We start from the raw sequence: 21,558 nt of genomic DNA, 5'->3' as shown, positions 1-21,558 counted from the left end.
GACCATTTTTTAACGTACAAGTGGAAATAGTTAAGCTCTTCAGGCATTCCCTTCCACCACTACCCGAGGCACTTTTCTGAAGAACTCTAGGGCCTCTGTGCTTTGAGATGGAAACTTGTAATTGGGCTGAGACACTCTGGTGCTAGGGAAGTACCTCTTGCTGTCCTCATGAAAAATCCACTCGGGTACTACAGTGCATGGGTACATCAACAGAGTGCTATTAAGTGGATAAACTTAAACAATAAATAGTTTTGCAGCACCTTAGAGACTAACAAAAATGTAGATTGTATGAGCTTTCGTGGGCACAACGTACTTCTTCAGATGAATGGAGTTACAGGATCCAGGGGACAAATAAATAGAGAAAAAGAGGGGATGGGAAGGGAAAGAGAAGGAAAAAATATATTGTCTATTAAAGTGTCTGTGATAAATGAGGCTGATAGTGGTTTCTAGGTACCTGATGTTTAGCTCTTTATGTCATTAGAGTGTGGAATTAAGTGACTAGTTTATATAAAGAAGACTAGTGTAGGCAAACTGAATATTTCTATAAATTACATTTAACTGTACTATTTTAATCTTAAAATGTAGTTTTCTATAGTAGAGAGCCCACAAGAACTCTGTTTGACCAGTGGGTGACCATTCAGGTAGCAAAGAAACCCTTTGGACTTAGAATAATTTTCAGTATTCCTCTAAAGTGGCACATCAGAGCTAAAAGTTTCAAATGGACTTGTTACTGTCAAAATTAGGGGTGATGCCAAGTGTATTTAAAAAAAACTTGTTATTTTTGTAACAGAAACTCTACACAGTTTGTGATGTAGCTATGAATATCATTATGTCAAAGAGCACAACATACAGTTTGGAATCCCCTAAAGACCCGGTACTTCCAGCTCGATATTTCACGCAACCTGACAAGGTACAATTTGGTTACTTCAATTTTTTTTCTTATTAATATTTAAATAGGTTTCTTTCATCTGAGTTTTATTGAAATAGAGTTCTTGTAATTTACATAATCTTTTTATTTATTATGTGTGAAATCAGTGCATGTTTGCTATCTTAAATGTTCAGACTTAGCATTTTTCAAAAATCTAAATGGTCTGAAAAATATTAAGGTTTCTTTAAAAATTGCTAGTACTACCTCATAAACCTGTTTTTTGTAATTCATTTATTGATTGACTTTTCTTCTTTATTCCCTTGCTTACAGAATTTCAGTAATACCAAAAATTATCTCCCTCCGGAAATGAAATCTTTTTTCACTCCTGGAAAGGTGTGTTTTTTTAATTACCTATCTGTTTAACTAAAATTTCCCAATAGGCTAAACCTTACACAGTCACAAAAGAAGGCATGGCCTCTGCCTCAAAGGCTTAAGCTCTCTAAAAACAAATCCTACAAATCAGGGGCAGAGGCTGGAGGGAAAAAAACATTCAACAGATAAGGTGCTTATCTCTTATCATACGAAATTTATCAAACTTGTAAAATGTTTTTTTAACAATGTTTTATTTGTAAAAAAAAGAATAGTAGACTTAAACTGTATGAAGTATGAACAAGAAATAATGGGGAGAATGTTAAGAAAATATACAGGAGAATCTCAGATTTTATATTTGAGACTGATGTATCTGGACTACTGTATCCATTTCTGGTCACCACCAGAAGGATGTTGATAAATTGCAGAGGGTTCAGAGAATGTGACTAAAGGCTTAAAAAAGCACATTCAGTAATGATGGGCTAAGGAAGCTCAATCTAATATAACAAGGAGAAGGTTTGAAGATAACTTGATCAGTCTAGAAATATCTACACCAAAACCAAAATTTGATGATAGACTTTTCAGTCTTGAAGGTATAACAAGATCCAGTGGCTGACAGTTTAGCTAGTCAAATTCTCGTTGGAAAAAGCTGCAAATTTTTATCAGAGATGGTAATTAGCTATTGGAATTATTTGCCAATGGTAGTTTTGGATGCTCCATATTGGAATTTTTAAACCAAGATGGGCTTTCTTCTTTAAAAGCGCTAGTCCAAACAGGAATTCAAGAATAATTTATGGCCTGCATTATGCAGGAGGTCAGAGTAGATGATCACATCGGTCTCTACTGGCCTAATACAATAGTCAGGAATAGTCTAGGTGTACTTGGTCCTGTGTCAGTGCAAGGGGCTGAATTAGGTGACCTCTCAAGTTCTGTACCATTCCTAAATTTCTGAGATTCCATAATGCAAGAATCTATGGTCCAGTTTTGGATTGGAGCCCTGTCCAGCCCCGGTAAGTCTCCCTTGCTCTAAAAGCTGCATTTGTGTTTCTGCCTGAGTTTCCCAAGCACTGCTGAAGCTTGCACAGTGAAGTCAAGACACCAGTGCCTAAACTGGAACCTTTAAGGGCTGGCAGTAATTGGGGACCATTAACCTGTTAGTTTTTAGTGGTTGGAGTCTTATCTCTTTCAGTACATTAGGAAGAATTTTCTAATGCAGATTAAGTGCAAATGAATGGTAATGTTTGATTGTATTGTTTCTAATGTCTAAGTCTAGTTAGGAATGATCTGAGTTCTTGTTATGACCCTGCCTATAATCAAATCTTAGACACAACAATTATTAATAATTTAGCTTAATTATAACCTAATATCTTCAAAAGTAGCCTGTATACTAGATGTAAATGAGTTTAAACTGTATGAAAAGTTTGAAGAGTTTTTCTCATTGTGAATATCATTTTGGGTAAAAAAAGAATCAGAAGTGGTTCTAAATTTCTTAAAGGGCTGTTAGTTTAATGTTAAATAAGCTAATAGATTTACCAGGAAATGCTGAGAAAAATTAATGGTATATGCAGAGAATACTGACTTGTGCGGAGGATATTCTATGGTCTTCATATGCAGCAGATTGAATCCCTTCTATGAATGTTGAAGGGGTGCAGTCACAGATGACTCTTTGGGGGTGCCTCCTGGGGTGCTGACATGGCCACTGCCACTCTCCGGGGCTCCTCACCACCTGGTCCTGCTGGGCCAGCACTGCTGGTCTTCCCCAGCCAAGGCCCCGAGCTGAGGTCTCTGCCCCCCCGAGAGGCAGTACAGACACTGAACCACTCCAGGTCCAAGGAGAGTGCAGATTAGGGCCCAGCCTCCTGAGAGAGCACTCCCCAGATGGGATCAAACCCCAACGAATTAGGTAAGCCCCCTTTAGCAATGAAAGGGGGAATGTGCACGCTGTTCCCTCCCCCCCCCCCCCCCCCCAAGTAACAGTCACTTATACTGAGTTTGATAGAAAAGAAAAATGGTTTTATTAAGTGGAAGCAGTAGCATTTAAGTAGTAGTAAGTGAAAGTAGGCAGAGCAAAGTAGATTACAAATGAAAAGCAACAAAACTGCTTGACTAATTCTACATTGAAACCTCAGAACAAACTTAATCAAATTCACCCTAAAGTCTCTTTTCCAGCTGCCACTCTAAACCAGGGCTGTCTTCTCCACCCTGGGGTCTCAGGGTCCTTCCTTCAGGTGCAGTCCAGCCGAAAGACCCAGGCCTCTCCTTCCCTATTCCTTTTGTTAAGGATTGAGGCCACTGCCTACCAGCCACTGCTCAGGCTGAAGGACAAAAGAGAGAATTTAACAGTCGAGGGTAACACCCTCCATGTCTCTCATTCATACATTTGAAACTCACAAATTATTCCCCACTCCCTGTGTCTAATTTTACACACACAAATGATACATACAGCAGAGTAAGATAAAGAGAACCAATGGATCGTGACATGAAGATTGATGGGTTACACAAAATGATTCTCTCAAAACACTTTTGAGATGTGTATATTCATGCCCATGAGTCCTGTTCATAAAGCACACCCAGTTCAACCTTAACTTTGGAGATCTAGTAATCACCTCCATAAGAGAGACATTCTGTCTACAGAATCACTGATAACTGTGTTTGGTAAAGTGTGCATGTTATGTAGCTTCATCGTTCAGCATAATCAGCTAGAGTCAGGGACTAGTTTAACATCAGACAGTCCTGTAATGAAAAAGTAAATAATGGATTGTACGGTCTTTCATAAGAGAGTAAGAATAATTATGTTCTTCTTTGAATGGGTTCCCTGGGGGGACTTGACTTCATGTGATGGTGTGTTTTGGTGCCATCAGAGATTTAAGGTAGCAGTGTTAATAGTGTTGTGTTTAGTGCGCACACAACTTGAGCCCTCCAGTTACTTCTCGACTGTCCTTGGCTGAAGACAAAGCTTGGGTGTGACACTTCTCCCTAAAATGATTAGAAACTACTCTTAGATAGTTGTTACATTAGTAGAGTTAGTAGAAAAAGAAAAAAAAACATTTTTTTCCTTTTTGTTAATCGATTGGAGAAGCTTCATTTAAGGGATTGTTGATGATCATGATGTCAGGATCCTCAGGCTTAAAACACTGTGATTCCTGCCATGATGATATGCTTGTTCCAGACTGGTAACTTTTATGTGTACGGTTCTTGGGGGTGAGGGACATATTCCCCAGAAATGTTCCCACTGCAGCAACCTCAAAGCCAGAGCCTGCACAGACAGGTATCTCAGACTGAAAATGATTCTGTTGCAGAGATCCTTCTAGCCAGAGGCTAATACACAAACCTCTCTGGCACTCCTCATGAGAGCACAGCTGACATTTCCTGTAAAATTGAAAAAGAGGGCTCTCTCAGCTCGGCAGAGAGGTCTTCTTCAAGAACAGAGGCGGTTTCCTACCCAGTCACTTTCCCCCTCATTTCTATCTCATTCTAGGGGAAATACCTACAAAGCTCCATACACTTCTCACACCATTGAGGTCCTAGTAAAAGAGATGGCATTTAAGGCACCATCAAAAATATGCCTTTGTCACAGCACTGAGCATACCGATATGGGATTCTGCACCAAATGCCTCAATAGTTGCTATGCCCCCACCCCTAGCACTGGATACTCAAGTAGCACTGATAGACAAAGCTAAGTCAGCACTGACTGCTGTAAAGCAACATCACCACTGGTCGGTACCTACGCTATTATGTTCAGGAAGGTGATTTACAGCACTGTCAGTCTTTGCTGCGCCGGAGAGAATTAGAAATCACATCAGCAATGCGGTCACCCATTGTCAGTACAGAGAGCCTCTTGACAGGGAGTATTGGCGCTCACAGCCTCCAAGAACATGACAGAGTTCTTGAGCAAAGAGGAGGCGGTGCTACTAGGGACACTACTTGACATTCCCACACCATTTCTTCTCCAGAAAAACTGTGACCAGCATAGTCACATGTGTCCAAGCCATCACATGAGCCAACCATGATACGGACCACCCTGGATGTACTCTCTCATGGCCTGCCCATCATGATGGGCACAGAGAGAGCCCTGGAGAGCTCAGTTAGGGGACATCAGTCTAAACCTTCCGCTGCACCAAAATGTGAGAGACACTCCCATCCTGTGTCCCTTACACCACAACACTTGGAGGCACAGGAAGGCGAAGAAGATACGTAGACAGGTACAGACTAAGCACATCTCCTATGCAGAACTCATCCTCTCCAGATGAGAAGATCATGCTTCCACCACCCACTTTTGCGGATGACTTGAAACAGTTCCTAGAGCTGTTAGAGAGTAGAATAAAGCCAAGAGATCTCGTTAGAGGTGATAAAGACAAACCAGCACAAACTAATACAAGTATTGCAACCAGCTTCTAAATCCAAGTTGCCCTATCCATTAATTAGGCCATTTTGGACCCTGTGGAAATCATGTGACAGATGCTCAATTCCACCAACTTGTAAAAGAGCAGATAGAAAGTACCACATATCATTGAAGGATCTGATTTCCTATTCACACATCCACCCCTCCTCCTCCCAAACTCTTAATAGGTTGTAAATCACTATAATAGTCACAATTCAAGCCTACACCTCAAGATAAAGAACACAGAAGACATGATCGATTTGGGTGCAAAATGTACTCATCAGGCACCTTCTGTTTTAGGTGGCTAATTATTCAGCACTTGGCCAAATAAAACTATGACAGTATATAAAATATTTGTACCCAGAATACCAGGGGAGGAACAAGCACAGTTCCAAGCTATCATAAACAAGTGTGTTGCCTGATCTAAGATTACGTTTAAATTTCTAATTACTCACCTATAGGGTTGACAGATTCTTTGTCCCAGAATCAGGTCTAGTATTCAATTATTCCATTTTTGGGAACCCTGATGTGCACAGTTGCAACATTCACACTATAGAAACTCTTGCATAGTTACAAATATAGTTTATTAATACAGTTAGCACAGTCACAAACACCCCAATTTCATAAGATAGGGAATGTACATCCATACTTCCATACCATATATTTACATTATTCCTTCTAGAACAATCTTAGGTGTTAGCCCATCATCTTTCCCATTATCTTCACCTTCCCCATCATCAGGGGCCATCATTCTGGCCCTTCCAAGGACTACATCTTCTCCTCCCTATCACCCCTAGGCTGGGGTCCCACTTTTATACTATGTGACACTGACATGTTTCATGCGTATTCAATAGGGGATGTTTCTAATGTTGAAGTGTACTTTTCCTATAGGTCAATGTATCATGGCTCTCAACTTATCATATATGTCAATACGTTACCATGGGCCTTTGTGATCGTCTATCACATTCTATGTCCAGATTACTTAACTCAGCCTGAACCAATTACTTTGGAACTTTTATATAATGATGCACCTGCCGAGTCTGAGGGTATTTTTCCTACCATCCTACGTGGGTGAAGGGTCCCAGACCTACGTTCCCCTTTTCAGTTCCGGGAAACCATAAATAAGCTATGATCTGTATCTGGGTGAGACCATGTCTCAGCCACAGAAGTCTGCTAACCTCAGCTTCTGCTGATCTTGCAAACGGTCTGTTACAGCATGGACAAAAGATAAAATATAGCCCTGTATTACTTGACCTGGACTGTGAGCTTAAGTGTGGGTTTTTTTTTCATTCAAGTGCAATCCTGCCCTCTAATTGGCTGTAATGCAGACATGGTATTCATTGAAAAGTGCATTCAGAGGCTGAACCGTTTTGTTATACCCTAGGACAGGAGCCACTGCACTGCAGGGGAACCCAATTCACCAGACAGCCCTTGAGCTGGGTTGTATTGCACCCATACTGCTCCTACACCTAATGGCATCTGGACTGCCACACAGCCCAGTCTGTGCATGGCACCAACAGGCTTGTGGTTGGCTATGTGGGGGGAGGCAAGCAGTACATGCGCGCACACAGGTACAAGTAGCGGGACCACTAATTTGGGTCTCTTGCTAGACTCTTATTTATAAACATGCCTTGTCCCCAGCCAAGAAAGGGCACGGACCTGTACCCAAGCAGGTCAATGGCAAAGGCCTTCCCTTCTCCCCGCCAAGGAGTTGAGGCACTGGGCAGGCAGGGCACATTGTGCTGCAGACCAGCCTTTCGCAGATTTTTTTTTTGCATTACAGTTCTTAACTATTAACCTAATAAATCTAAATTAACACAACAATATTATTAGCATGATAGACAAGTGATTTGATAGCTACAAGTGACAACTGATAGCCAAAATGGCACTCCAGGGATCATTAGATAGTATTTCCTGATCTATAAAAAGTGTATAATTATATAGATTACTTACCAATTTCCAGTTACCACTTTTAGGCATGTGCTTTGTCCCAGGATAAGGCCAAGTATTTAAATTATAGTATGTTTGGGAATCCTGATGTGCACAGTTGCAGCACTCTCACTGAAGGAACTCCTTGTATATTTACAAAAATAGCCTACTAGAAGACTTACCTGGTGTTGCCTAGGGTGGCAGGGACCATGCTGCCCACCTGCTGGCTTTTCCCCAGGGCTGGGTAGGGGCTGTGTGACCGCTTGCTGGCTTTTCCCCAGAGCTGGCCTGGGTCGGGGAGGAGCTATGCAGGCTTCCTGCCAGTCACTTGAAGTGGAGCACCTACAGGGACACCACTCAAAGGAGGAAAGGTTACTCGCTATGTATAACAACTGGAGTTCTTTGGGATGTGTTGCTGTTGGTGCTCCACTACCCGTCATCTACGCCTCTGCTTTGGAGTTTGCTATAGAGACTCTGTGGTAGCGAAGAGTTCAGGTCATGAGCACAGTAAATGACACCTTTGTCAGCACGAGACACCTATTGCACGCATGCAATCTGCATGGACACTGCTTATCTTAAATCTGCCATCAGTGCTGAGATGCACCACCACCGGAAGTAAAGTACCTAAAGGGGGACACATCCCAAAGAATTCCAGTTACTGCACAAGGTGAGTAGCCTCTCCTTTTATATGTATGATCTCTAGCAAGTTTTCAAATTTGTGTGTGTAGTTAGATATCTAAATTTGGGGCTTGATACTGAGAGTGACTTCACATCTTAAACTTACATTAAAGTCAATAAAAGCGGAACGTACTCTGCACCTCTGAATATCAGATCACTCATTGACATGCTAACCTAAAGTCCACTTGTTTGAAAATTTTGGATCCCAGTATAAAGTTCTAATTTCCTTGAAGTCAGTAGCAAAACATCCTATTGATTTTAATGGAGTCAGGACTTCATCCCAAATGTTTTGCTTCTGAACCTATTTTTTTTCTCATGGAAAAAAATCTCTTCTACCTTCTACCTGGCTTCAGTGGTAACTTTTGTGTCTTTATTTGTTTAAGAAGAATATATTCTAATGAAAAAAGACACTGATGGTGGTAGAATGTGTTCAGGTTGCAAGCAAACATTTTAATGTTCATATTATTTCAGGTTAAGTATGCAACATACTAAATATATAGATTATAATAGAAATATATTTTTATTTCAGCCCAAAGCAGCCAATGTTCTTGGAGCAGTTAATAAGCCTCTTTCAGCAGCAGGCAAGCAGTCTCAATCCAAATCTTCACGAATGGAAACTGTAAGCAATGCCAGCAGCAGTTCAAATCCAAGCTCTCCAGGAAGGATCAAAGGGAGGTAGGTATACAACAGAGCAGCTCCGCACACGTATTTTTATTAAAACTGCAAGGATTTCCATAATACTCCTTAAAAGTGCTAGACTGAATTCTATTCGCCTTCGTTGGTGTACATCCAAAATAAACAGCACACTAGTATAACTGAAATCAGAATTTGGCTCACTACCACACTGAAAGTAAATAAATTATTTGAAAAGCAATCCAAGCACATTACATGAAAGCAAGCCAAAGTCAAATCACCATGTACTATGTAAAATAAAAAGCAGGACACATTTGGTTATAGTCTGGGATTTCCATCAAGCTTGTTAAGTTAACTATAATTCCAACTACAACATCATTTCTCTCAAACAGACTGTAAGGAAGAATGAGCTCCCTTTGACCTATGATTTTTAGTAGAATATCCTAAGGTGGTGACATTTTTTTGCCGCTGGACCCCTGACCCAGATATCACCTTTTTATTTATAATACTAATTTTAATGTGATCAGTTGTTTGTAACTAAAGAATTTGTGAGCAGTTGATGAAGGAGATTGACTGTATATTTTGGAGCACTTACCGAAAGGACCATGTTAAAAAACAATAATTAAGAAGTGTGACGACAGCTCCTTCTCCATCTTGGTGGGTCCTGTGCTTTCAGGTGAACTGCTCTCTTCAGAGGCTCATGGCAGCCCCTAGTTTAGGCACATTCCCTGGGGCACAAGCTTGTTGTATTTAGCCAGCCTCATCATTGGTCATCATGGGGCAAGGAGAAGGGATCAAACCCAGTCATCTCCAGTGCCTCTCCATGTAGTGCCAGGGATAGGTCATATACTTTTCTAAATTGGTCCTTACCCTATATTGCATCCATTGTTAAAATCGACTCTCTCCAGAGGCATAATGTGAGATGGGGGATACTGGACCTATCCTCTACTCCATGTTCCAGTCCAATGACGCCATGATAGCAGCTGTCTAAAATGTCTCCAGTGTCGGCCTCATGACAGCTACAATTTCCTGGGTTCCTTTCCCCGTGGCCCTCTCTAGCACCTATCTTATTGCAGACTCTTCTTCCTGGTATCTACTAGCACTTATCCATCCCAGACCTTTCACATCACCTTCTCACCCCAGCTCTTTGCATGCAGTGAGCTAATAGAAGGGGAGTCTTTTTAACCAGTACCAACTAGTTCTTCACTGGCTCCAAGTGTCCTGATTAGCCTTTTAATTGGTTCTAGAAAGTTCTTCTTCAAGGATGTCCCTGTAGGTGCTCCACTGTTGGTGCTGGGCTTGCCCCGGCGCCGCACCATTCTACAGTGCCGGAGCAAGCCCAGCACTAACAGCGGAGCACCCATGGGGACACCATCTCGAAGAATGACAGTTACTGCACCAAGGTGAGTAACTTTGCTTTCCTGATTGACTTCAAGTGTCTGTCTTGTCCCCTTTGACCTAATTGATTTTGACAAGTTCCTCAATGTTCTGGATTAGCCCTTTTTATTATACTCTGGGAAAAGAGATGTATTTAATATGGGGCCTTCTATATACCTTCTACCACTTTCCTGTTAGCTATCTGGCCTGATCCTGAAAATAGTTGTTTACTGAAGACAGATTGGAGGCCAGTTTCTTCCATGCTCCTGTGAATAACCTTAATCTTTCATGCTAATTATCTAGTCAGATTCAGACTGTTCAAAGTAGTCTTATTGTTAAGAAGTGCAGCAAATTTATAACCAGTTTTGTACCACCTTTACTGTGATCTCATCTGATCTTAAAAGTTAAACAGGACCAAGCTTGGTTAGTCCTTGAATGGAGCGCTCCAAGGAAAAAAGAAAATAAGGCACAATGATGTTAATGACTCTTTAGGTATTAGGTCTCTTTAAGTATTGAATCAGTCTACCAGTATGAGGACAAGACCATTTCAACAATGTATGTATATAGTCTTTGAGATGAAATGTAAAACTGAGCTCTTGATCACTCCTATCCATTAATGATCTCATTAGCACTTTTTTGTAAGAGGATGAAAAAAACGTGAGTCTTCAGAGCATATCTTCAAATAAAGAATTGTATTCCAAATGCTTACATTACCCTATGCTCTAATAGATAAGATGGTCTTTATTTCTTGTCTCAAAACAATTGTATAGTATTAAAATGGCTATCTCATTCCATCTCCAATATACATGAAACAAAATGATCCTCATAAACTGTAATAATACTTAACTCTTATATAGAGCTTCACATCAGTAAATCCAAAAGTGCTTTACGAAAAAGGTTAGCATCAGTGGCCCCATTTTACAGAGACAAATTGAGGCACAGAGTGGTGAAGTGACTAGCCCAGGTCAGTGGCAAAGCTAGAAATAGAACCCAAGAATCTTGCTCCCATTTTGGTGCTCTGCACATTGGGCCATAGTGTTCACACACTGTTAAACAAAAACCACGCACAGTATATCACTCATATTTGTCCAAAAAGGACTGTAGTCATGGTTTTTGCTTGGATTTTGAAAGGGTAAAGAATGCTGTTCTGTGACTTCTCTAATCTGCTCCAATATCTGATATGCAAATAAAACAATTGCCTCTTCAACTGGGCAACAATCTTAAAATAGACGTAGTTTGGAATCTGTATAAACCAGCTTGAAAATTACACTCAGCTAGCAAGTATCCAAACACAGTCTTCAGTAATTGAAGAATACTGTCTTTAGATCTGTCTTTCACTTTTTGGTGTTATATGATATTTTAGTATTGATTTGTTTAACACATTTATTATGTTTATCAATTGTGAAGCTAAACGAATCATCCATTCCATCATTTAGATGGTGCAGGATTAAGAATTTTAAGTCTTGCAATTATTATTTTTAAAAATTCTCACTGTATATTAGTCTCCACCACCTCTCACTTACCATCAACATCTTTGTTTTGGCTAAGAGTCACAAACCATGCTTTGATATGACACACTGCCATGTGACAGCTCCAGTAACCAAATTTTTGAATAACTGACAACTTTCCTGGACTCAGTTGTCTTCAGAATTCTAGTCTTGTTGATTAATGTATTATGTAGCTATTAAGCTAAATACTTATTCCAGAATTTGAATTTTTAAAGGAATTTAACATAAACTTAAGGAAAGAATGTGAATAGTTGCTGCTCCGGTGTCTGGAGCAGCCTCAGTCTGTGTGGGGGCTGGGAGCTGGCAGCCAGGTCCAGTGCAGAGCTGGAAGTAGGTTCCCCACGGGCTGCTCTATCCGGGCTAGAGCAGTCCCCAGTCCAGATCCCCCTTAGTCAGTTAACTGGTTAAACATTAGCCATTTAACTGATTAACAGAGGTTTTACATCCTTAGTTTGCAGTCCAGTTCTGTCTGATTCTGTAATGAAGTTGTTACTGTATAAGAATATACTTAAGGTATGCTAAGTTTGCTCTTGTTTTTTAGATTTATTATGGAGACACAGCTACTGCCAGTTAGATTGTTCAGATCCAAGCAATAGCATTAAAATTGTTACTGCATTCCTCATAAGTAATGATACACGTATCTGTTAACAGGCTCGACAGTACTGAGATGGACCACAGTGAAAATGAAGATTTCACAATGGCTTCACCTTTACCAGGAAAGAAAACTGACAAGAGGGATGACTCTGATCTTGTAAGGGTGAGCTGCTTGTTTGTATTGCAGAGATTTTAATTAAATTTAACTTACTTAACTTAACATTGAACAAATATGCATATATAGTCCTTATGACAAATATTAACTCGTGTAGTTTTGTGAACTACAACTTTTACATGAAGTTGAGATGATGTCCACAGTGGTCAATGTGATTGTTAGAACTAAGGCTCCCCCTTACTAAATGTATGTTTCTTTGTTTCTTTTATGTGTGTAAGTTGTCTTTGCTTTCTGTTACTAACTAAACCAGCTGATGCTTGCTTAAAGATTACCTTAGCTATTTTGGCACTTTACAACAAATCCAGCTATGGATGATTAAATTTGATTTCCAAGCAGATCAAGGTCAACTCCTGTAGGTTTGACCATATGTTTGATTTAGTTATGGGGACTGGTTTGGCTATCTGAGAGAGTAAGTCCTACTAAGAAGTCTGAAAATGCACCCCTTATCTAATGTCTTTAAAATAAGAGGGATATTTCATGTACATATTCCTGGCATGGATTTTTATTAGTCTTAAATAGAATATTTAAGTCCTTTTAGATTTTTAGATCATCTATGATATCCTAGTTGATCCAAGATGGTCTCCTGCCATACTTCCTATCTTTCCTATTCACTGGAATAATTTGCTTTTGGTCCATTAATAATTCCCTTTAAAAAACTGCCAACTCTCTTGAATTGTTTTTCTACTTAGTTTTCTACTTAGTAGTTTTTCTACCAGCTCTCTAAATTTACTACTATATTATAGCCCCATGCTCTCTTCCATTTCTGAGCCATCTCTCAGGTCTCCATGTTTTTCACTTACCTGTGGGCTTTGGTCACCTGCCGCTATCAAACCTAGTTCAAAGCCCTCCTCACTAGGGGTATGTCTAGACTACATGGCTCCGTCGACGGAGCCATGTAGATGAGTTTACTAGACATAGGAAAATGAAGCGGCGATTTAAATAATCGCCGCTTCATTTACATCAAAATGGCCACCGCGCTGTGCTGATCAGCTGTTTGGCAGTTGAAATGAGGTTTACCGGAGCGGTCGACAAAGGCTTCCCTTGTCGACCGCAACGTGTCCAGTTTGCCCCGCTGTGCTGCCAAACAGCTGATCAGCACAGCGCGGCAGCCATTTTGATGAAAATGAAGTGGTGATTATTTAAATCGCCGCTTCATTTTCCTATGTCTAGTAAACTCATCTACATGACTCCATCAACGGAGCCATGTAGTCTAGACATACCCTGGGTCAGACAGTCTGAATCTAAACACTCTCTTCCCCTTCCCCGAAAGGTGAACCCCATCACTGCTTTAGCAGTCGTCCTTCTTGGAACAGCATCCTATGGTCAAGGAAGCCAAAGTCTTCCTGGCGACACCATCTTCACAGGCAGGCATTCAACTCCAGAATTCACCTGTCTCTGCTTGGGCCCCTACATTCAAAAGGAAGGACTGAAGAGAATACCACCTCTGCTCCAAACTCTTTCACTTTTACTTCCAGAGCTCTGCGGTCACACCTTGCAGAATCACTTATGCCAGGGGTGTCCAAACTTTTTTCAAAGTGGGCCAGATTTGATGAAGTGAACATGCGTGAGGGCCGACCATTTTGCCTGACATTCTTTGAACCATTAAAATTAAACGCAAATTAACTATTTTATGCAAAGTTTATTGCAAACGGCATACTTTTCATTTCGTCACATGGATGACAAATCTAAACAGGTGTTAAATCACTCTGCCTTTCATATCTGAAGGCCAGATGAAAAAAAAATCCAGGAAGCTGAAATATGTCAGGAACATTGTAAAGTACATTACATATTATTGGTAATAAAGGTTGTCTGTCAACTTTTAAGTTCAAAAAATATGAACAGAAACATAACACCAAGTATACATGTTGTGTACAAATATATTTATAACTGATTTAGACCAACTGACATTAACTGAGATTTTACAATGTATTCATCTCAATACATATGGATTCGTTGGGGGCCATAAAAGATAGATATTGCCAAATTACCTGGGGGGCCGTATTAAACCGGAACACGGGCCGCAATTAGCCCCCGGGCCGGACTTTGGACATGCCTGACTTATGCCCACATGGATGAGTAGCGTGGGGTCGTAGTCAGAGGGCTGAATAATCCTCGACAGTGCCTCCGTAACGTCTTGGATATAGGCCCCTGGCAGGCATCCCCTTCCGAGATGACATGTCAAGATTACAGATGGGTGCCTCCATCCCCCTCAGAAGAGAGTCTCTAACCATCACTACCTTACACTTCCTCTCAGCAGTGGTGGCTGCAGATCTCCCAGCCTTGGGGGTACAAAGCTTCTTCTCTTTTGCTTTAGGGGTGATTCCTTATCTCCCATATCCAGAACAGCATAACGCTTCTCCAGAATCACGGAGGGAGGGATGGGAGAAAGGGTGAAGCAATTCTGGAGCCATGCCAGCTGCCAGTATCCACCCTGAGACTGATCCATCTCCTCCACCAGTGGTGTGTCAGCACCACTAAACTTTCTGTAGCTGTTCTTTTAGTTGTTGCACATATCTATTCCACATTCTGCCGTTCTTCCCCTCTCTCTTGGGCCAGTCTACACTAAGAGTTTACACCGAATGTACCTGAATAAAGTCAATTTTCTAAGCAATGTATCCACACTGTCAAACCATCTCATTGACCATAAGGTCCTCTGAAGTCAAAATCTGATAATCCAGGTTTCATGAGGAGTAACGCAATTCCTGACCTTGTATGATTGAGTTTATGGTAGCATAAACGCAGCATTGGCAAAAGTTGAGGCCTCTGGGAGGCATCCCACAGTGCCCTGCTCTGGCCAGAACTTGCTCTCCAGGTGAAGAGGAAAAGCCTCTGGAAAGTTTGAATTTCATTTCCTGTGTGTCCAGCTTTGCGAGCACACCTCAAAGCAGGCAGTACACATGGCCATGACTTCTAATACTTAAGTGCTATGAGCTTCAGTCCCTAGGGTCACAGAAGAGTGCTAGTGTGGCGTACCAGAGAGAATTTTGACCTCATCGAGGCGTGGAGAGAGGAATCCATTCTGTCCAAGCTCACACCAGTGAAAGAAATGTGGACATTTACACCAAAATTGCAAACTGCCTGGAGTCCAAAGAATAGTGCAGGGACACCCTGCAATGCAGAGTCAAAGTAAAGGAGATGAGGCAGTTATACCACAGGACAAAGGAGGTGAACAGATGGTCTGGTGCATCACCACAAACATGCTGGCTCTACGATCAGCTGCATGTGATTTTAGGGGGGGCCCTGACCAGCTTTTCAAGCCTAATGGTGAAGTCCGGCAAAAAACTCCTTGTATCAGCGTGGAGGACAGCAAGATGGCAGAGGGAGAGGAAGAGGAGGAAGAGAATTGCTGATCAGCATGCACCAAGAACTTTTTATCACGTTGGAACCAGTCCCATTGTCCCAGGATGTCTTGCAGCTGAACACTGATCCCAGGGAGGGCACTTGGTGAGTTCATAATTTTTTTTTCTTACTAAAAGTGGGTTATGGCAGTTGGGTGTGATGTGCGGCATGCTCTGTGCCTACATAGTGCATGGGTTCCAGAACCATTTGTTAAAGTATCTGGAGACAGAGCAGGAGTCCTCCTTGCACATCTCCATGAAGTTCTCAGATAGGAATTCTTTGATCCTTCTCACAAGGTTTCTGGGGAGGCCAGCCTTATTCCGTCCTCCATGGTAGGACATCCTCCAACATTGAACCACAAAGCAATACAGCATTACGCCCAAGTTTCTGGCCACATTGAGTCAGCATCCACTCCCTGTCACTTGTGTAATTCAGAGAAGACTGATATCTCTCATGGCAACCTGGACGAAGGGGAAGCTGATAGTACTCTCTCTCAGATGCTTCATGTGTCAGACACAGAGGGAAGCTGCCCTGCCCCACCCCGTCCCCTACGTGGAGGCTCCTACACACTAGGAAAGTAGCACTGTCCCAGGAAACCATATGAGACAGACACAGTCCCTTCTCCCTCACACCTGCCTACAAGATCATGCCTTGGTAGGTCCCTTACCATGCCTTTCTGTGCAAGCCCAGAGGTTCCCTTGAGAACTCCGTGTATTTGCTGTACAGTGATTGATTTAAAGCAAAACTTTGGCCTTGCACAGAACACATCTACAGTAAAACTCCATTGGTCCGGCATCCAATGCTCCGGCACTCGTGATGGTCCAGCACCATCGGGAACCCGCAAGTGCTCCAGGCAGCCGGACAATGGGAGCTGCTCTGCACCCAGCTTCCCCAATTCAGCCGCTGCTGAAACTGACCAGCAGCTGAAATTGGGTAAGCCGGGGGCAGAGCAGCTGGAGTGCTTCCGGGTTGGTCCCGCAGCGCCGAGGGGTGGCGCTACGGGACTAACCCGGCAGCACCCCAGCTGCTCTGCCCCAGGCATCCCTGATTCAGCCGCTGCTGAAATTGACCAACAGCGGCTGAATTGGGGATGCCTGGGGCAGAGCCGGACTATCAAAAGGGAGGGCTATGAGGGGTCTGGGGTGGCATCCCCCCCACCCCACCCCAGATCCCTCATAGCCCCCCTTCCTATAGTCCGGCATATCTGATAATCCAGCACCCCCTGGGTCCTAAAGGATCATGTAGCATTCTGTACATTGCCTTTGCAGAAACCTTCACAGTATGTTAACAAATTAGAGTTAGATTTAACACAATGTATCTCCTGTAAAGTGTGCCTTTGTAACTTTTCATTACAGTGGGAACAGCAGCCAGCTCTCTGCATACTTCCTCAACTGTCCGCTTGGTGCAGATCTGCAGGTAAGAATGGTCAAGGGAAGATATGTTCCAGGAGCAAATGGACTGGATGAATATGCTCCTGGAGGAGATGCGGACCAAACTCCAGGATAGGGTCGCTGAACGGCAGAAAAGAGCATGCAGGGAATTGCAGGCAAGGCAACAGGACAGTATCTTTGCCTCCCTGATGAAAGTAGTGGAGTGCCTGGCTGCATGCCTAGAGCACATCCCCTTGCTCCCCGAACCTCATCCACCCTGTACAAAATAGCTTTTCTTTCCCTTTCGTCCCCCCCTCCTCCCCCCCCGGTCCCATAACCTCTGTCCCCCAGGGCACAGGAGGTGGGGGAACTCAAGGGCAGCCTTAACCTCCAGGACCTTGGGAAAAACTGTTCTTGTTATTTTTGAGATCCCTTCTCTTTCGCGTTTCCTCCATGGACTTTTTATTTTACTGCTGTATTCTCTAAATAAAACATGATTTCTGAACAATAGTCTCTTCCTTGTTTGTACTGCAGTGGTGGGAGATTACCGGCAAACATAGTGAATGCAGGGGCACTTGTTGAGAGCAATTTGCATGAGTCTCAAATCTGACCATTCATAAAACTTCTTTCAAAGCCTTTCTGATTTGTGCTGCCCATGCTGTGCTCTCCTTATCGCACTGGTGTCTGGCTGCTCAAAATCCCTGGTTTGGCGCACTGCCTGAGCCCCCTTCTCTGCCAGATATCTTCCCCTTTGCTCTTTCAAAAATTATGGCACACACAACAGGCTGACACCACAAAGGGAATCTTGTGTTCATGGATGTCCAACCTAGTCAGAACCTCCTAAACTTTCTCTTTAACTGTCCAGAAGCAAATTCAACCACCATTCTGCACTTGTTCAGCCTGTATTTGAACTGCTCCTTTCCATTCCATTCCATTCCATGTTGATGTCTGTGAAACTGCCCTTGTGATCCACCAGCACCTGCAGCACCATAGAGAAGTATCACTTGCGGTTTTTGTACTTCTTGACAAGAGTGGTTGGGGCTAAGATGGGGATGTGCATTCTATCTACAGCCCTACTGCAGTTTGGGAACCCCATCGCAAACAAGCCATCCACTGTGATTTCCATATTTCCCAGAGCCACAACCTCTGTAGCAGAATGGTATTGATCGCTTTGGTTACTTGTGTAATGACAGCCCCCGCTGTAAATTTCCCAACTAACCAGTTGCAAGCTTCCACAGGGCTATTGCCACAGGTTTCTCTATGGTCAGAGCGGGTCCCATTCTGGTATTCATGTGCTTCAAGGCAGGGGAAAGCCATTCACAAAGTTTCAAGAACATGGCCTTGTGCATTTGCAAGTTCTTCGGTCACTGCTGATCATCCCATAACCACATTACAATGCATTCCGACTAGTTCAGGTGTGGGCAATAATTTTTGATGGGGGGGCCACTCCAAGAATTTGTAAAGTGATCAAGGGCTGCACTCTTCCATTATATTAATGGAGGAGGTGCGGGGTCTGGGATGGAGGTTTGGGTGCAGAAGGGAGCTTGGGGTAAGGGAGAGAGTTTGGATGAAGGAGGCATTTGTGATCTGGGGCTCTGGACTATAGTGCAGGGGGTTGGATTATGACTTAGGGCAGGGAATTGGGGTACAGGAGAGGGTGCAGGCATTTGGGCTGTGAGCTAGGGCACCTACCCTGTCCCCACACAGGCAACAGCCATGTGCTCTGGAGCCCCTTGTGCTTCGTGGCTCGCTGTTATTGAAACAGGCAACTCCCATTGGCCAGTTTCTGGCCTGAAACCAACCAATGAGATTGTGCTGGGGGCAGGAGCAGCTCCTAAAACTTCGTGATCCCCCCTCTTCCCTGGACTCCTGTTTCTAAGTGGCGTGAGGTGAGGCACGAGGCAAGCAGGGAGCCTGCCTGAGGCTCCCTGCAGCGTCTGCGGGCTAGATGTGATGGCTTGGCAGACCGGATCTGGCCTGTGGGCCATATTTTGCCCAGGCCTGCACTAGTCTGTGCTTCTCATGGACTTTTAATTCCACTGTGTCCACAGGATTGACTGGTGGCTGCATTTGCTTTAGTGCAAGGGCTTGCAGGAACAGCAAGTCTACGTGATTCTGAGATTCATCCTGAGAGAGTGCACAAAGTCTCTTGTCCCCTACCCCCACCCTGCCTGGGGCATGCGGTGCCTAGGAGGAACTGACAGCTGTTTTGAGCAGTTGGTAGTTCCCTCTGGTGCAGTGTTCCCCTGGTGACGAAGGAGACTTTGCACACACCTCAATCCTAGGTATCGATTGGGCTGGGGACAAGGGAGTAGCCGGGTGGCTGCGGGCAGGATCTGTCCCACAGGACCTCTCTTGCCCTCTGCCCCGGTCTAGATAACACTTAATCTTTCCATGAACACACAGAACTGGACTAGATGCCCACTTGAGTACCCTTCAGTCCTATGATTCTATAGTTCTTTACGTTGTTATGGTTCAATTTATCAGTTATTTCTATTTTAATATTTTCTTTTAGTTAATATATTCTTCTGTAGGCTTCTTTATTCTTTCTGACCACTACTGCTCATTGACTGGACTGTCCACATTTTTCATGAGCAAAGATAGGCTGCTGGAGCAGAATCTTTTCTTCATAAACTGTGATTACTAAATTAAGTTCTCACAGAGTAGCTTGAGAAGAAGCTGTCCAATCTGTATTTGAAAGAAATACCGATGGATATGTCTGCTTTCAACTAGATGGGGACAGAGCATATCTGAGTATGTATTTAAGCATTGTAGTTGCATTGCAATATTATGATTTTTGTTTCCTAACTATAAATTATTTGTGTAAAATGATGTAATAATTTTGGAATGTGCTCCTTTTTGTGAGAGGGGGTGAATAAAATATCATATAGTCTTGTGTATAGGTAGGGAGATCAAGCATTGTAATTGTTCAGCTATGCTGAACACAACACAAAAGTATGAAACTGGTAATAACTATTTGGAGAACATAATTTACATATAATTTTAAGTAACCTTTTTCTGCAAGATCTTCCTGTATCAAATCGAGCAAGATATTCTGTCTTGGTCCTCTGTCCATTAAAGAATGGGACTATAGGTATTTTTATAATAGCTTAATTATCCAGTTATTTACCTATTTTTACAAATGAGAATCCAAATGAGGAAGTCATCACATGTTGGTAATAGCCAACTTCTGTATTTTGCAAGTGTGGGACAAGATCTTACTCTAATACCTTTAGCTTACTTTTAGGCTTTATTTGTTGATGGTGAAAAAATGCCATGTTACTTTTCTTCATGGATTGTAAGTTACTTTATTTAAACAGATAAAATCATTGCAAGATTTCATTAAAAAGTAACTTAATCTGTCTTTTCAGTCAGAGGTAGAGAAACCCAGAGGTAGAAAGAAAGCAACCATCACAGACTCAGAAGAGAAGTTGGGTATAGATGACCTGAATAAATTGGGGCAAGAACAGAAAATCAGAGGCAGTCAGCGAGGGAGGAAGAGAGCTGCAGTTGTTTCAGAATCTGATGAACCACAATGGTCAGAGGAGAAGAGGCTAAAGGAAGATATATTAGAAAGTGAGGATGAACAAAACAGTCCACCAAAGAGAGGAAGAAGAGGACGACCTCCTAAAGCACCAACTGGGGGTACGCCAAAGGAAGAACCAGCAGTAAAGACATCTAAAAGGGGCAGAAAAAAAGCAATGCCTGTAGCATCAGTATTAGAGGAGGAGGAGGAGGAAGAGGAGGAAGGGCAAAGTGAAAATGTGGAACAGAAGCCAAAAGGCAGGCAATACAGGACACCAAGAAGAACACAACAAAGGTATGTCTCTTTTTATAAAGAACATTCTTTAATAAAAAACAGAACCCTTGGATATTAATTATAATTTGATACTTTGCAATTTGGATCTTCCCTCAAAACAGAGTAGAACCATCTGAAACTAGTGCAGTTGAATCAACACCATCTACACCACAGAAAAGACGAGGAAGACCACCAAAAACACCACCATCACAGCAAAAAAAAGTGTAAGTTCTGAATATGACCACCTGAATTTTCATCTAGTCTTCCTTGGAGACAGTCTCAGTAGTTAATATTTTGTATAAAAGATGTGCTATAGTCTACAGTTACCATTTTGAAGGTCTTAGGGTATGTAGTTTGCCTCATTTCTGTTATCTGTAGAACTGTAGATATTTGAAGCTCTGACTATATCTCTCTATCTATCTCTCTATCTATCTATCTATATATGACAGGAACATGGGGAATAACGAGGAAAAACTGGAGATATTAGTACATAAGATGAATTATTATTATTATCAAAGACTAGATGGGATAAGTTTGA

At 42.4% G+C, this 21,558-nt stretch overlaps 1 protein-coding gene across 4 annotated transcripts in view; it reads left to right on the top strand.

Annotated features, from left to right (window-relative positions):
• Nucleotides 1-21,558, top strand: part of PDS5B (PDS5 cohesin associated factor B) — a 254,198-nt gene that overhangs the window by 218,803 nt on the left and 13,837 nt on the right. For 3 of the 4 annotated variants that reach the window (XM_075919194.1, XM_006134209.4, XM_075919195.1), the window contains exons 28-33: nt 791-910; nt 1,199-1,261; nt 8,755-8,900; nt 12,395-12,500; nt 20,593-21,041; nt 21,143-21,244. In XM_075919194.1, the coding sequence (XP_075775309.1) occupies nt 791-910; nt 1,199-1,261; nt 8,755-8,900; nt 12,395-12,500; nt 20,593-21,041; nt 21,143-21,244 (986 nt within the window). The remainder of the gene's footprint in view (nt 1-790; nt 911-1,198; nt 1,262-8,754; nt 8,901-12,394; nt 12,501-20,592; nt 21,042-21,142; nt 21,245-21,558) is intronic. The other variant, XM_006134210.4, reaches the window with a different exon arrangement.

The sequence above is a fragment of the Pelodiscus sinensis genome, chromosome 1 (genome assembly GCF_049634645.1).
Source record: "Pelodiscus sinensis isolate JC-2024 chromosome 1, ASM4963464v1, whole genome shotgun sequence".
NCBI classification, from domain to species: Eukaryota; Metazoa; Chordata; order Testudines; family Trionychidae; genus Pelodiscus; species Pelodiscus sinensis.
This window is presented reverse-complemented; position numbering and strand designations above follow the sequence as displayed.